The 15,483-nt window shown below is 43.6% G+C and overlaps 1 protein-coding gene across 2 annotated transcripts in view; it reads left to right on the forward strand.

Moving 5' to 3' along the window:
- The first annotated feature begins 8,105 nt into the window (after nt 1–8,105).
- sh3pxd2a (SH3 and PX domains 2A) overlaps nt 8,106–15,483 on the forward strand; it is a 105,663-nt gene continuing 98,285 nt past the window's right edge. For both annotated transcript variants that reach the window (XM_033034239.1, XM_033034240.1), the window contains exon 1: nt 8,106–8,295. In XM_033034239.1, the coding sequence (XP_032890130.1) occupies nt 8,218–8,295 (78 nt within the window). In that variant the 5' untranslated portion in view covers nt 8,106–8,217. The remainder of the gene's footprint in view (nt 8,296–15,483) is intronic.

Consider the following 15,483-nt stretch of genomic DNA (forward strand, 5'->3'; position numbering starts at 1 on the left):
TCCCAATCCTCATTAAAAACTCTTTATTCTTCCCTCAGCATTCTCTTGGTTTTCTTTGACATGATGGGCTGTTAAGCTGACAGAATAAATAAAATACAGTCAAACAAATACGCTGTTTAACTATTCTCAAATTCAACTTCAAACGGAAAGCCACAGGCACCGCTATCAAAAGTTGATAATACAGAAGACTGGACGGCCAGCGGACTCTCCCCGACATTTTCCCTTTCGGCCTCTGGCGGTGGTGGCGCCAGTCAGGCAGGGAGGTTAACGTACATTCTAGAGTCGCATTAGAACTAAATCATGAGCATAACAGGTATTAAAATAGCCCTCATGACTTACTAATGTTTTAATTGTGGCCGTCAGTCGGGGAGGATTATTTCGTTGAATCTTCTTTTACTCTTTGGTATTTTAAGATTAAAATTAAAAATAATAAGACGAACAAAAACATATTAATAAAAATAAAAGGATTTGTTCTACAAAATTTGGATTCATTCAAAAGGCTGCACTTAATGGCCAAGAAGGCCGCATGTGGACTTAAGGCCTCAGGTTCCCCACCCCTGCTCTAAACTTTTCCAAACCATGTAACTGTCCAAAATTAAAAAAAATATATTGTTATTGTACCTGCCTCAACTACTTTATCCTGCACCACGTTCCAGAAACTCACCACCCTCTGTGTTAAAATGTTGCCACTCAGATTTCTATTAAATATTTCCCTTCTAACCTTAAAGCTATATCCTCCAGTTCTTGATTTCCCTACCGTGGCATTCACCTTATCTATTCCCTAAATAATTTTGTACACCTTTATAAGATCATCTCTCAGCCTCCAGTGCTCCAATGAATAAAATCCCAGCCTGCCCAACCTCTCTCTGTTCATTAAATTATGAAAGATATAATTAAGCATGTGAACATCACGAGTCCTGTCAATATTCACGGAAATCTTCTTCGTTTTCTTTCCAGCTTAAATGGGTGACCGAAAACTGAACACATTATTCCAATTGCGGCCTCACCAAAGTCACTGACAGATTGATAGGCATGAGTCAGCAGGGTTGAGGAAGTTTCACAGATATTTTTATGCAGAGACATCCCTTGGTAGAGTTTACATGCTGTTAACATCCTAGACTGTTTTAATTAACATCAAGCAACTTCAGACATTGAAAGGTTTTCCCTTTACCATAATGACTAGTTTTGTTAGAGCCACTTGGTGCTTTGCTTAGTTGAATGCTGCCATAATGCCAGAGACTGTGGCTCTCATCTCTTTGTTGCAGTAGAACTTGAACGGAAAGTCAGTGTTACACAATCGATAACAATTTCTGTAATTTCACTAATGATTAAGCTGACGCTGATAGAACAGTAAGCAATTATCTTATTTGCCCTCCACAAATGGACAGATTATCTTTCTTGATGTATTTACATTGTATAACCAAGAAACATTTCCTACGTATACCACTTTACACTTTATAACACAATTCACATACAGGGTTTGCCTTAGTGTTTCTACTTCGCTGAGTTTCATTTTGGACTGACTCCAAACATGTAGAACCGTGGTTATAAAATCAGAGCATGGAAATAGGTTATTCAACCCAGCTTGTCCATGTCAACCAAGATGCCCATCTATACTTGTCCCCGGTTTAGAGGAGACCTTAGGAAAAATATTGTCTAGGTGAATTCCTGTATATTAATACACAAAACCATATCATATTAACCTATTTTTTCTTCCAGTGCCCCTGCATCTCTTAAAATATTGGTAAATGATAGAATAATAGAGCCCTGGAGAGTACAGAGAGGCCTGGATGTCATTATACTAGAAAACAGGTACAAAAAAAGATTTACAAGGTTGTTACCAGTTCTGGGAGGTTTGATTTATAAGGTGACAGGAAAAAGGTTTAAAAGGGACATGAGGGGCAATTTTATCACACAGAGGGTGATATGTATATGGAACGAACTGCCAGAGAAATTGGTAGAAGCAAGTACAATTACGACAAGTAAACGATACTTTGACCGGTACATGGATTGAAAAGCTTTGGTGCAATATGTGTCAGGCGCAGGCCTCATAGTTAGGTCTAATGTCAATAAACAAGAGGGAAAGGAACCTGCTGATCTGAGAAAGCTGTCACAGTGAAAGGTCTGACCTCTGCATTAAATAAAGACACTTCATATGGTGACATAACCTATCAAGAAAACAGACTAATGGGAGGGTCAGATGCTGGTGGTATGTGGGAGGAAATGTGCTGGTCGGACAGACCTTGTTAGGAGTGGAGCTGCTGGATAGTGATGCCACTGAGAGAGGGAGATCTGCTGGTCCGCAAAATCCCTGAGTAAGAGATTTGCTAATCATTCTGCTGTAAGAGGACCCTCAAATAAAGCAGCTGAAGTCCTCTGATTTGAATCAAATGAATCCGGAAGTTTGCCAGTGTAGGCAATCAGAACCCAAGTGGATTTATGTGTGTCTGAAGGTATTGACAGATGAGTCCTGGTCCAGCTTTGTGTGGGATTCATGCAAGAATCATGTATCTTATGGTCTTTCAATGAACTGTCAATGCAGGGGAGGATGGGCCCAGCTACTGTATCCTTGCATGCACAGCAAAAGGAGGCAGAGGAAATACAGAAGAGAATGGAGTCTAGAGCACTGTTCACATACCACAATGGCATTGGCAAGTAGGACTTCGACCAGGTGTATATAGTGCAAACATAATGGAACATTGCAGTATCGAAATCCTTATGTGGAACTTGGAATTGAAACAAATTACTTTTTTATGAAAGGCAATAAGGCATGCAGAAAATTCTCAGTACTGTTGCTATGTCTATGTGATAAACCTTGAACCTACATGCTTTGATTTCAAGTGTGTAGGAAGGAACTGCAGATGCTGGTTTAAACCGAAGATGGACACAAAATGCTGGAGTAACTCAGCGGGACAAGCAGAGTCCCTGGAAAGATGGTCTGAAGAAGGGTCTCGACCTGAAGCATCACCCATTCCTTCTCTCCAGAGATGCTGCCTGTCCCGTTGAGTTACTCCAGCATTTTGTGTCTGCTTTGATTAAAAGATGAATACCACTAAGCCAAGACATACGTACTGAACCCAGTTGAGTGAAACAATAGACATCCAATAACCACTTATTTCTAAAATGTGCTTTGAAAAAACTATCCTAAGGTGTTGCTGTGCCCACCAATTAGACTGTTGTCCATTTCTATTCATACACCAGACAACATCCTGTAATAAAAAATGAATAGGTCAACAATGGAAATATGAATATAAGAGATAAGAGGTAGGAGTCTGGTTCTGACAGATGGTGCCTTGGCTTATCAGCTGTTTAAGTACACTAATGATGTTTTAGATATTGATTGGCAAATGAATAGATAAATCTTATTTCAGAAGAAAATTTATATAAAATGTTATCTATATAAAATGTTAAACTTAACCTCCTCACAAATGATGCAGGTCCCATTCCTGCTTACCTAAGCATTTTATGTCCTGGTAAAATTCCCATTTTGTGCTAGGCAGAATTGAGAGCTAATGAGATTGTATCCAAACGATTATGGTGGTAGAAAAGCCTAAAGTCTAACTGGCCTCAAAGAAAGAAGGAACTGCAGATGTCGGTTTACAAAAGAAGACACAAACTGCTGAAGTAACTCAGTGGGTCAGGCAGCATCATTGCAGAACATTGATATGTGACATTTCAGGTCAGGACCCTTCTTCAGGCTGGGAGAGATGAGAGGCAGGGCAAAGTGTGGTAGATAATGTCAACCCAAGCGAGGTGTGTGTGTGTGTGTGTGTGGAAGGGGGTTGATAGGCAGAGATTAAAAGTGTGATACAAAAATTGTGAAGAGTTACGAATTGTGAATCCAGAGGAAGGAATAATAATATATTTTATATCTTTTATTGTCATTGCACATAAGCGCAACGAGATTTAGTATGCAGTTTCCATCCGATGTCATAACATAAATAACTAATACAATTTAGATTTAGATACCCCGAGAACATGGATTGTAAAAAGAACAGTAAAATAGTCAAAACAGTTCAAACAGACTAAAGTGCAGATGTGTCTGTGCGACGTCTGTGTGAATGTGGGTGGAAGGGGGTGAACTAGGTTGTGAATCCAGGTGGGGCACAGGGGAGAAGGATAGGGTAGTGTGGGGGAGAAAGGGGGAGCGGGTGGGAGGTTGTTAAAGGCTGCCAAAATTGGTGAATTCAATGTTCATACCGCTGCGTTGTAATCTACAGTATATGAGGTGCTTTTCCTCTCGTTTGTGCATGACCTCACTCAGGCAATGGATGAAGCCCAGGATAAAAAAGTCAGTATTGGAATGGGATTTAAACTGGTTAGCAACTGGGAGATCCAGTAGGCTTTGGCGGATTGAGCACGTATTCGGCAAAACTGTTCCTAGGTCTACGTTTGGTCTTGCCGCTCTATAGGAGGCCACTTTGGGAATACTGGATGCAGCAGATGAGGTTAGAGGCACATGAACCTCTATCTTACCTGGAAGGACTGCTGGAGTCTTTGGATGGAGGTGAGGGAGGAGGTATATGAAAAGGAGTTGCATCTTGTCCTTAAACATCACCCATCCTTTTTCTCCAGAGATGCTGCCTGACCCTTTGAATTACTCCAGATTTGCGTGCTTAGTTATTGTATACCAGGGTGTGTGTACTGCTTCGCTTCATGAAGCAAATCGCAGTCTCCTTTGTCTTACTGACATTGAGGGAGAGGTTGTTGTCTTGGCATTAGGTTACAAGATTCTCAATCTCCTTTCTATGCTGTGCCTCGTCAATATTTAATATCTGGCCCACTGCAATGGTGTCATCTACGAATGTGTGCATCGAGTTAGATTGGTATTTAGCTATAATAGGGGGGCTGAGAACACATCCCTGCAGGGCACCTTTGTTGAGGATTATCGTAGAGGATGATTTGTCACCTATCCTCACTGATTATGGTCTGTTGGTCAGAAAGTTGAGGATCCAGTTGCAGAGAGGAGTGCTGACACCAAGTTCTAAGCATTTGGAGGCAAGACCTATTACCCACTAAACTTTGTCCTGCCTCACCCCTCTTCTAGCTTCCTCTCCCCCCCACAATCAGTCTGAAGAAGGGTCCCAACCCAAAATGTCAGCTATCTGTGTTCTCCAGAGATGTCACCTGACCTGCTGAGTTACTCCAGCACATTGTGTCCTTTTATGTATTGACCAGCATCTGCAGTTCCTTGTTTCTCCCTTCCAGACCAGGTGATTTATCCACATTAAGCATCCAGTTGCCATTTCATTTTTTGTAACCAATCCAGCAACTTACTGCACCTTTAATTCCAAAGATCCTTAAAATATGATTCTTGATTAGTATGGGTGTCAGGGGTTATGGGGTGAAGGCAGGAGAATGGGGTTGAGAGGGATAACTTGATCAGCCATGCTTGAATGGCAGGGTAGACTTGACACTGCACCTACAACCTATGAAGCACTCCCTCAGTAACTCAACCACAGGATCTGCCACGGTGATAGGTGTACCTAACAAGGCAAGCCTACTTGACCTGAAGTGTAGGAAGGAACTGCAGATGCTGGTCTACACCGAAGATATACACAAAATGCTTGAAGAACTCAGTGGGACAGGCAGCATCTCTGGATATAAGGAATGGTTACATTTCGGGACCTGCGGTTCCTTCCTACATACTCACACACGATGATCAAGAACATGTAGAATGGATCATTGTTAGCCCCTAATCTAGTTCTCTGCCTAGTTTCACTGAAACAATCAGTTTGAAGAAGGGTATCAACCCAAAACGTCACCCATTCCTTCTCTCCAGCCTGTCCCCGCTGAGTTACTCCAGCATTTTGTGTCTGTCTGTCAGATTCAGATTCAGATTCAATTTTAATTGTCATTGTACAGTACAGAGACAACGAAATGCATTTAGCATCTCCCTGGAAGAGCGACATAGCAAATGATTTGAATAAATAATAATAAGTGTCCGGGGGGGGGATTGGCAGTCACCGAGGTACGTTGTTGAGTAGAGTGACAGCCGCCGGGAAGAAGCTGTTCCTGGACCTGCTGGTTCGGCAACGGAGAGACCTGTAGCGTCTCCCGGATGGTAGGAGGGTAAACAGTCCATGGTTGGGGTGAGAGCAGTCCTTGGCGATGCTGAGCGCCCTCCGCAGACAACGCTTGCTTTGGACAGACTCAATGGAGGGGAGCGAGGAACCGGTGATGCGTTGGGCAATTTTCACCACCCTCTGCAATGCCTTCCGGTCGGAGACAGAGCAGTTGCCATACCATACTGTGATGCAGTTGGTAAGGATGCTCTCGATGGTGCAGCGGTAGAAGTTCATCAGGATCTGAGGAGACATAGAAACATAGAAATTAGGTGCAGGAGTAGGCCATTCGGCCCTTCGAGCCTGCACCGCCATTCAATATGATCATGGCTGATCATCCAACTCAGTATCCCGTACCTGCCTTCTCTCCATACCCTCTGATCCCCTTAGCCACAAGGGCCACATCTAACTCCCTCTTAAATATAGCCAATGAACTGGCCTCGACTACCCTCTGTGGCAGGGAGTTCCAGAGATTCACCACTCTCTGTGTGAAAAAAGTTCTTCTCATCTCGGTTTTAAAGGATTTCCCCCTTATCCTTAAGCTGTGACCCCTTGTCCTGGACTTCCCCAACATCGGGAGCAATCTTCCTGCATCTAGCCTGTCCAACCCCTTAAGAATTTTGTAAGTTTCTATAAGATCCCCTCTCAATCTCCTAAATTCTAGAGAGTATAAACCAAGTCTATCCAGTCTTTCTTCATAAGACAGTCCTGACATCCCAGGAATCAGTCTGGTGAACCTTCTCTTCACTCCCTCTATGGCAATAATGTCCTTCCTCAGATTTGGAGACCAAAACTGTACGCAATACTCCAGGTGTGGTCTCACCAAGACCCTGTACAACTGCAGTAGAACCTCCCTGCTCCTATACTCAAATCCTTTTGCTATGAAAGCTAACAGATGGACCTTCTTCAGTCTCCTCAGGAAGAAGAGACGCTGGTGAGCCTTCTTGATCAGAGTTGAGGTATTGTAGGTCCAAGAGAGGTCATCGGAGATGTTGACTCCCAGGAACCTGAAGCTAGAAACACGTTCCACCTCCGTCCCGTTAATGTGGATGGGGGTGTGCGTGCCGCCCCTGGACTTCCTGAAGTCTACAATGAGCTCCTTGGTCTTCTTGGAGTTAAAGGCCAGGTTGTTGTCAGCGCACCATGCTGCTAAGTGCTGGACCTCCTCCCTGTAGGCTGACTCATCGTTGTTGCTGATGAGGCCAATCACCGTTGTATCATCTGCATACTTGATGATGGTGTTAGTACCATGTACAGGTGTGCAGTCATAGGTGAAAAGGGAGTAGAGGAGGGGGCTCAGCACACAGCCCTGTGGAACGCCGGTGTTCAGGGTGAGGGTTGAAGAGGTGTGCTTGTCTAACCTAACGGACTGGGGTTTGTTGGTTAGAAAGTCCAGTATCCAGTTGCAGAGGGAGGGGTCGATGCCCAGGTTACCGAGTTTGGTGATCAGTTTTGATGGTATAATGGTGTTGAATGCTGAGCTGTATTGAAGAACTCAGCTCAGTCAGACTTGTCGAATTTGTATACATTGTGTATACATTGTATACATTGTGTATGCAAGCAAAGAATTTCACTGTGCCTAGTCACGTGTGACAGTAAAGTATTCCTATTCCTAAGTCACCGTGCCGTGACCATTTAGCCGAGTCAGGATAAAACCAGCCGACGATAAACACAAAATGCTGGGGTAACTCAGCGGGACTTGTTGCATCCATGGAGAAAAGGAATGGGTGAAGGTTCAGGCCGATCGATCGAGCCCCTTCTTCAGACTGATTTCAACCAGACGGACGGACGATAACAGCAGCACCACCACCACGAGCGTGCTGAGCGAGCTCGCGCGCCCTTTAAACGTCCCGCCGTTTTCCCGAGGGCGCGGCCGGCGAGGGGCGGGCACTGGCGCCGAGCGTCTGCAACCTGATTGGTCTTCAGCGTTTAGGCGGGCGGAGGACCCGCCCCTGATTGGCTCACGGACACGTCGATCAGTCGCAGGACCCGCGCCCCCCACCTCACGGCGGGCGCGCGCGCGCGCGATGGACAGGCGAGGCCGGGGGCGCGCACGCGCCGCCCCCTAAAGAAAGAAAGAAAGAAAGGAAGGAAGGGAAAGGGGGCAGCGGAGTGTCGGCGGCGAGAGTGGCTGTGTGGGCCACGGGTCATCATGCAGACTCTCGGCCGCACCGCGGCTGATGTGCGGGTGCAGGATGTGCTGAAACGGAGGAACCCGAGCAAACACTACGTGAGTCTGGGGACGGCGGCGGCGCGGAGTTGGTAACTCTGGGGGTCGGGACGGAGGGCCGGTGCAGAGTGTGGAGGGACAGGAGTAGAGGGACCCAGGCTGATGGGGGACATGATGATGGTGACGAGTGAGGAGTCTTGGGCTGGTGGTTGAATGAGAAGGCAGGGTGAAGATTGACGAGAGAAAAAAAAGCGATTGGGGATCGGATACCAGGTTGGATGGGTGGACAGGGGTTGAGAGTGGAAGGGTAGGGGAAATGAATGTTGAATGGGTGCAGGATGTGGAGGGGAATGTAAGGAAGAAGGAATGGGGTGCCTGGGGAATGTGGTGGGGGGGTGGTCTATTGAGGGAGATGGGGTGGCGAAACGGATCAGGAGGCATGAATGTGATGCTGAGGTGAAAGATCAGACGTGATATTACTGAATAATGGAGGATACACATGGGACCAACTGACCTATTGTTTTTAAAGGGGAGTGTGAATTTGTGTAGTAGAAATGGCTCTGAGTGAGTCAGTGACAGGTCATAGATAATGAGACAGACGAATGCTCAAGGGATCTTATTGAGCAGTTTTTGGAGGTGACCTGTGGATAGAGTGTGAGGATTAGACATAACGGAGTGATCTCATGTAGTGGAATGGACTAAGGCGGGAGTGAGGGAGGTCAGAGATGGGAGGTTACTTGGATTGTAAGTTCTTGATGAAGGATGTTGATGGAAGGTAGAGTGTGACCAACCTTTCATGTGGTCTCTTGTAGATCATGACTATGATCTGTGTGTATAAGAAGGAAGTGCAGATGCTGGTTTAAACCATAGATGGACACAAAAAGCTGAAGTAAGGCAGCATCTCTGGAGAGAAGAAATGTGTGATGTTTCAGGTCGAGACCCTTCGTTACCCATTCCTTCTCTCCAGAGATGCTGCCTGTCCCACTGAGTTACTCCAGCTTTTTGTGTCGATGCTCTGTGTGATTCATTTTGTTCTTTTGTGGATTATTTCTAAACCAGCCCTTGTTCTCAACCAGAGTGCCATTGAAAGCATTTTCTCTTTGTTTTGACCAAATCTCTTTTAATTTAAAGTATATTTAACAAACCATAAAAACATAGAAAATAGGTGTAGGAGGAGGTCATTCGGCCCTTCGAGCCAGCACCGTCATTCATTGTGATCATTGCTGATCATCCCCTATTAATAACCCGTGCCTGCCTTCTCCCCATGTCCCTTGACTCCACTAGCCCCTAGAGCTCTATCTAACTTCTCTTAAATCCATCCAGTGACTTGGCCTCCACTGCCCTCTGTGGCAGGGAATTCCATAAATTCATAACTCTCTGGATAAAACAGTTTTTTCTCACCTCGGTCTTAAATGACCTCCCCTTCATCCTTGTGATTGAGGCAGTGCAGCATAGGTTCACAAGATTGATCCCTGGGATGGCGGGACTGTCATATGAGGATAGATTGAAAAGACTAGGCTTGTATTCACTGGAGTTTAGAAGGATGAGGGGGATCTTATAGAAACGTATAAAAGGACTGGACAAGCTAGATGCAGGAAAAATGTTCCCAATGTTGGGCGAGTCCAGAACCAGGGGCCACAGTCTTACAATAAAGGGGAGGCCATTTAAGACTGAGGTGAGAAAAAACGTTTTCACCCAGAGAGTTGTGAATTTGTGGAATTCCCTGCCACAGAGGGCAGTGGAGGCCAAATCACTGGATGGATTTAAGAGAGAGTTAGATGGAGCTCTAGGGGCTAGCAGAATCAAGGGATATGGGGAGAAGGTAGGCATGGGTTATTGATTGGGGACGATCAGCCATGATCACAATGAATGGCGGTGCTGATTCGAAGGGCCGAATGGTCTCCTCCACCTATTTTCTATGTTTCTATATTTCTAATTAAAATACACCATCCTTGGGATCATTCTATGCACTTTCTCATGGGCCTTTACACCTTTCCCGAAGTTCGGTAATGAGACATTGACACAATAAATGTTGTCGCTTGTTTTGGCAACATTGTGGACTTGGGCATTGATGCCACCCTTTTCTGCAAACCATTTGAATTTCACCAATCAAATAACTGCCTCTTTTTCATAATGCATTTGTATTTTTCTTGATCAAATTCTACTTACTACATGTCCTTTCCATGTTGACACGAGATGCTGGGATCTTGAGCAAAAAAAATACAGTGCATGAAGAACTTGGCGAGTCAAGTAGCATCTGTGGAGGGAAATGGACAGGTGATCTTTTATGTCGGGTCTTTTCAGACTGCTGGAGTAGAGGGGAGGAAGATGGTACTTAGCTGTTCATGGCTGACGAAGGTCCCATTCATATTTTTGCTATATATTTTAGTCCTTGCCTTAAATTTATGTTCTCTAGTTTTAACCACATCATTGCTTTTAAGTCTTTTCATTAACTGTATACTTTCCCCTTACAATCAACCTCCCAAAGCCCAACACCTTTGAGTACTGTATGCTGTTCTGGACACCTAGCTATAGAAAGGATGTCATTTCACTCTGAGAATGGTAGGTATATGGAGCAAGCAGCCAGAGGAGTTAGTTGAGGCAGGTACGATAACAGCATTCAAAAGACACTTGTACATGTATATAGATAGGAAGGGTTTAGGTTTAGCCACATGCACTGAAATACAGTGAATAGCTTTGTTTTGCATGCTATCTATACAAATCAGATGTATCATACAGATAGACAATCAGTTCAAACACAAGTGCAATAGATAGAGCAAAGGGGAAAATACAGTGAACAGAATATAGTTTTCAGCATTCTAGCGTATCAGTTCCTCAGACAAAGTTCAATGTTCTCAATGAGGTAGCAGACAATCAAACAATACCCTAGCTTATGGAAGGACTGCACAAAAGCCTGATACCGGAAGGTAAGAAGCTGTTCCTGAGTCTGATGGTTTAGAGGGATATGGGTCAAATGGGACTTACTTAGATGGGACAACTTGGTTAGCATGGATGAGTTGGGCTTGTTTTCCTGCTGCATGACTCTGTTTAAGTTGGAAAGGGTGCAGAAGGATCTTGCATCCAGGAACATCTGGGATGTTAACTGGGCTTACAGGTTTGAGTTATAATGTGAGGTTAGATGGGCTAGGACTTTTTTCTTTGGAGCATAGGAGGCTGGGGTGTACAAGATCAGCAGGGGCATTGATAAAATGAATGCTCACAGGTCAGAGGATTTTGAAACCAAAACCCATAGGTTTAAGGTGAGAGGGGAGAGATTTAAGAGGGACAACATTTTCACCGAGGGATGCCATTGTCTGGAATAATCTGCCAGAGGAAGTCATAGAAGTGGATACAATTATGATTATTAAAAGATATGTGGATAGGAAGGGTTTAGAGATCTAGAGGCCAATTGCACCAAATGGGACTAATCTAATATGCCAACTTGGTCGGCATGAATAAGGTGGGCTAGAGTCTCTGTTTTCATGCTGAATCTTTCAATTATCGATCTACATTTACATTCAAATAATTTATACATGATTTGGTCCCAGCACAGATCCCTGTGGAACACCTCCAGCCAGAATAACACCTTTCTACTACTACTCTCTGTCTTCTTGGGTGCTGGTTCTTAATCCAAATGTCACTGTGGATTCCATGTTCCTTCATTCATTGGTCTGTCTATATACTTTGTTAAAATGTGCTCCTGGGCACATCCCATCAATTCTACCATTTGTGTTTTTTATGTGCAGACGGGCAGTCCCAGTTATTTTTTGGCAAGCTTCCCGAATGCTGTTGCCTTATTTTTATTGCATTTTATTTGCCTCTGTCCCTCTATCTCTCCTAATCAATAAAAAGTGACATTGACCCCAGTAAAGAACATAAACTTTGTAGGTTAACTTCTTTAAACAAAGCTTGTCACCAGCTTTATTAGCAATAGAGAATTGTTAACCATGCCAAGTAACATGTCAGATAAAGTTGTGTGATCAAAATTTAAGTGGAAGTGGGATTGAGGAGCTGGAGGAAGATCTTGTTTAAATAAAAAAATAGCTTGGATAACAAGCATGTTATTGAAAAAATGTATCACCTACATTCTCTGATGTTTAATCATGCACAAGCTGAGGTGGTTGTACTCTTTATGAAATTTAGGCTTTGGGAAATTTGTGTGGTAGGTCTCTACATAGAAAAAAACAACTTGTGAGATTGTTTACATTGAGCTGTGGCAGGAAAGGGAAGCAGTTACAAAAGGAAATCTATTAACATGCAAATCTTCTCCAGATGTTGTCGAATGTTGCACCTTGATTAACTTGATTATCACGGCACAGTTAATCTTTATGTAGAATGTTTAGCCTGCATTGAATTTTAATGTAGTTTCTTAAATGTTGCACTGTGTTGTCGTTTTGTGTAGATCAAACAATTGTAGGTCGTACTATAAATAGTAATTGAGGGTCAAGAATTGATTCTTGGCGTGTCCATTCTACAAGTTATAGTAAAATGTTTATATTTTGCTATTTGAATTATTTGGAGATTCTCATGGTTCAGTATCTGGTGCACCAGATAATGTTTAGACTGTCAACTTGCCAGGGCTCCAGTTTCCGTGGCCCCTATCCACTCACCAGGGTCCCTGTTCCCATTTTCTCCATGCACTTGCCAGGGCTCTGGTTATCTCTTTCACTTGTTTCTGTGAATCCCTGGTTTCTGTGCTCCCAACCCCTTGCCAGGCCCAGTTTCCCATGCTCTCCATTCATCCACAGTGGCTCAGGTTCCCACACACTCCATCCACTCGCCAAGTTGGTCGTCCCTTGTATTCTTCGTCTATTACCTGTCAAGGGATATTCTCGAAGAACTCAAATTTGTCAAACATAATTTATCTTCCAGAAGCCTATGTTGACCTGGCAGATGGAATTTAAGTCATAAGTAATTCATTTTGGAAAGTTAACCAATTGCAAGAAATGCCCAGTGAATGGCAGGCGAGTGTCGTTAAATAGAGAGTCCTTGGGGTACAAGTATATGGTTCCCTGAAAGTAGCAACGCAGGTAGACAATGGTGAGGAATATGCGGGGCATGCTTGCCTTAATTGGCTGATGCACTGAGTTCAAGAGTTGGGAAGTTTTGTACAATTGTACAAAACATTGGTTAGGCAGCACTTGGCGTTTTGGACACTTTGCAGGAAAGATGTGATTAAACTCTAGAGGGTGCATAAACACTAGACTGGAGGGCTTGAGTTATAAGAAGAGATTCGATTGGCTAGGTTGTCAAATGATGCAGCAGGATATAGGTCACTTGGAAATCTGGGCTGAGAAATGGCAAAGTTTTATCATAAATGTGAGGTGTTGCATGTTTGGAGGTCAAATGTAAGAGCCAAGTATTCAGTGAATGGCAAGACTCTTTGTAACTTGATGCGCAGAGGGATCTTGAGACGCAAATCCATAGCACCCCGAAAGAGGCAGCATGCGTGGATAGGGTGGTAAATGTGAATTACTTTAGTTGGGTTATTGAGAATAAAATTGGGGAAATTATGCTACAGTGTTATAATAAAATGAACATGGAGGATTTGGAGAGGATCCATAATTCACTTGTGCTACTTCGTGGGAGGGGGGGTTAAACTTGAGAGGCAGGGATTGTGAATCTAGAACCTGGATCGGTACTTCGGTTTATGATGTGGCCATTTCAAATACGTGGCAGTGAGTGGAAAATGGCTGGCTACTCTATGTTCTGGGGTTTCGATGTTTTCAGATGTGATAGAGAGGGAGGGAAAAATGGGTGAAGGAGTTGTGCTACTAATCACAGGTTGTTATTGCTTCTCCCAGTTGAAAGCGGGAGATAGAGGAACGGATATGTGGATAGATTTCCGAAAAGTGCCAAGCAACAGGGTTGTCTTAGTGGGTAACATTACTTTCCCCAATATTGACTGGGGCATGTTCAATGCCAAAGGCTTTTATGGGGCAGAATTTGTTGGGTGTATTCAAGAGGGTTTCTTGAAACATTATGTGGGCAGACCAACCTGAAATGCGAATATACTGGCTTTTGTGTTGGGAAATGAGGTTGGCCAGGTAACTGGTGTTACAGTGCAAGAACTTTATGGGGATAATTATTACAACTCCATACATTTTAACCCAGTTACAACCTAGTAATAAGTTACAACTAGGTGGTATGACATCTACTGCATCCGGTGTTTCCGATGTGGGCTCCTGTACATTGGCGAGACAAAGTGTAATCTTGGCGACTGTTATAATGTTCAAATTATTCCATTGCCTTTGTTGTGGGGAAGCAATGTTCAGTGAGAGTTTGTGTAGGAAAGAACTGCAGATGCTGGTTTACACCGAAGATGGACACACATGCAGGAGTAACACGGCGGGAAGTAACACAGTCTGAAGAAGAGTCTCAACCTGAAGCGTCAACCATTCCTTCTCTCCAGAGATCGCTGTCTCGCTGAGTTCAGCATTTTGTGTCTATCTTCAGTCAGAGTTTCATAGCTTGCAGTCAGCATGGTGCTAATACAGATGTTGCAGAAGAAAAGATTTGGGAACAAAGTTGTTAAGTTACCAGATGAGTACTTGGGTTCCAGAGATATTTTCAAAAACAACAATAACATTTATAAAATGTTGGTTCAAATCTGAAATAAAAAGCTAATATGAGCAATGATGGCCATGAAAAATATCAGATTGTTACTAAAAGCTCGTCTGGTTCATTAACATCTTTCAGGGAAGGATGGCTGCCGTCCTTATTTAGTTTAACCTTTTTGTGACTACAGAATCAACGGTACTTTGATTGAAAAGGCCTAGTCATCACTTGGAGGCAGGAATTCTATTTCTGATGGGCAGAGTATAAAACACGCAGGACATTTTATTATGTACAATTATGAGGCTCACGATGATTTCCAGAGATTGTTGGAGCAGAGGGTAAATGATCAGCAGCTTGGCTAAAATGTGTGCACCAATGTATCCTGTTTTTTTGAAGTTATATGCTCTTGGGAAAGCATGTAATTTGTGCACTAAATGTGGAGCATATTATGGTTTCCTGTCACTCCCCATATCTGTTGATTCTCTTTGAGGTCCAAATCTGTTGCTTTAATTGGAACAGTGAGCAGATTTTTCAAGGATGGGGAGGCGATACTGAAACGCTTTCACCCCTAAACACCATTTCCCCACCAACACAATTCCATTTCTAACACAATTTTCTATAACATGAGGCTTCCTAGGAACAGAACTATCATGTTATTAGCAGAACTACCTTTATTTATAAGATACGTTG

This window comes from Amblyraja radiata, chromosome 15, assembly GCF_010909765.2.
Source record: "Amblyraja radiata isolate CabotCenter1 chromosome 15, sAmbRad1.1.pri, whole genome shotgun sequence".
Lineage (NCBI taxonomy): Eukaryota > Metazoa > Chordata > Chondrichthyes > Rajiformes > Rajidae > Amblyraja > Amblyraja radiata.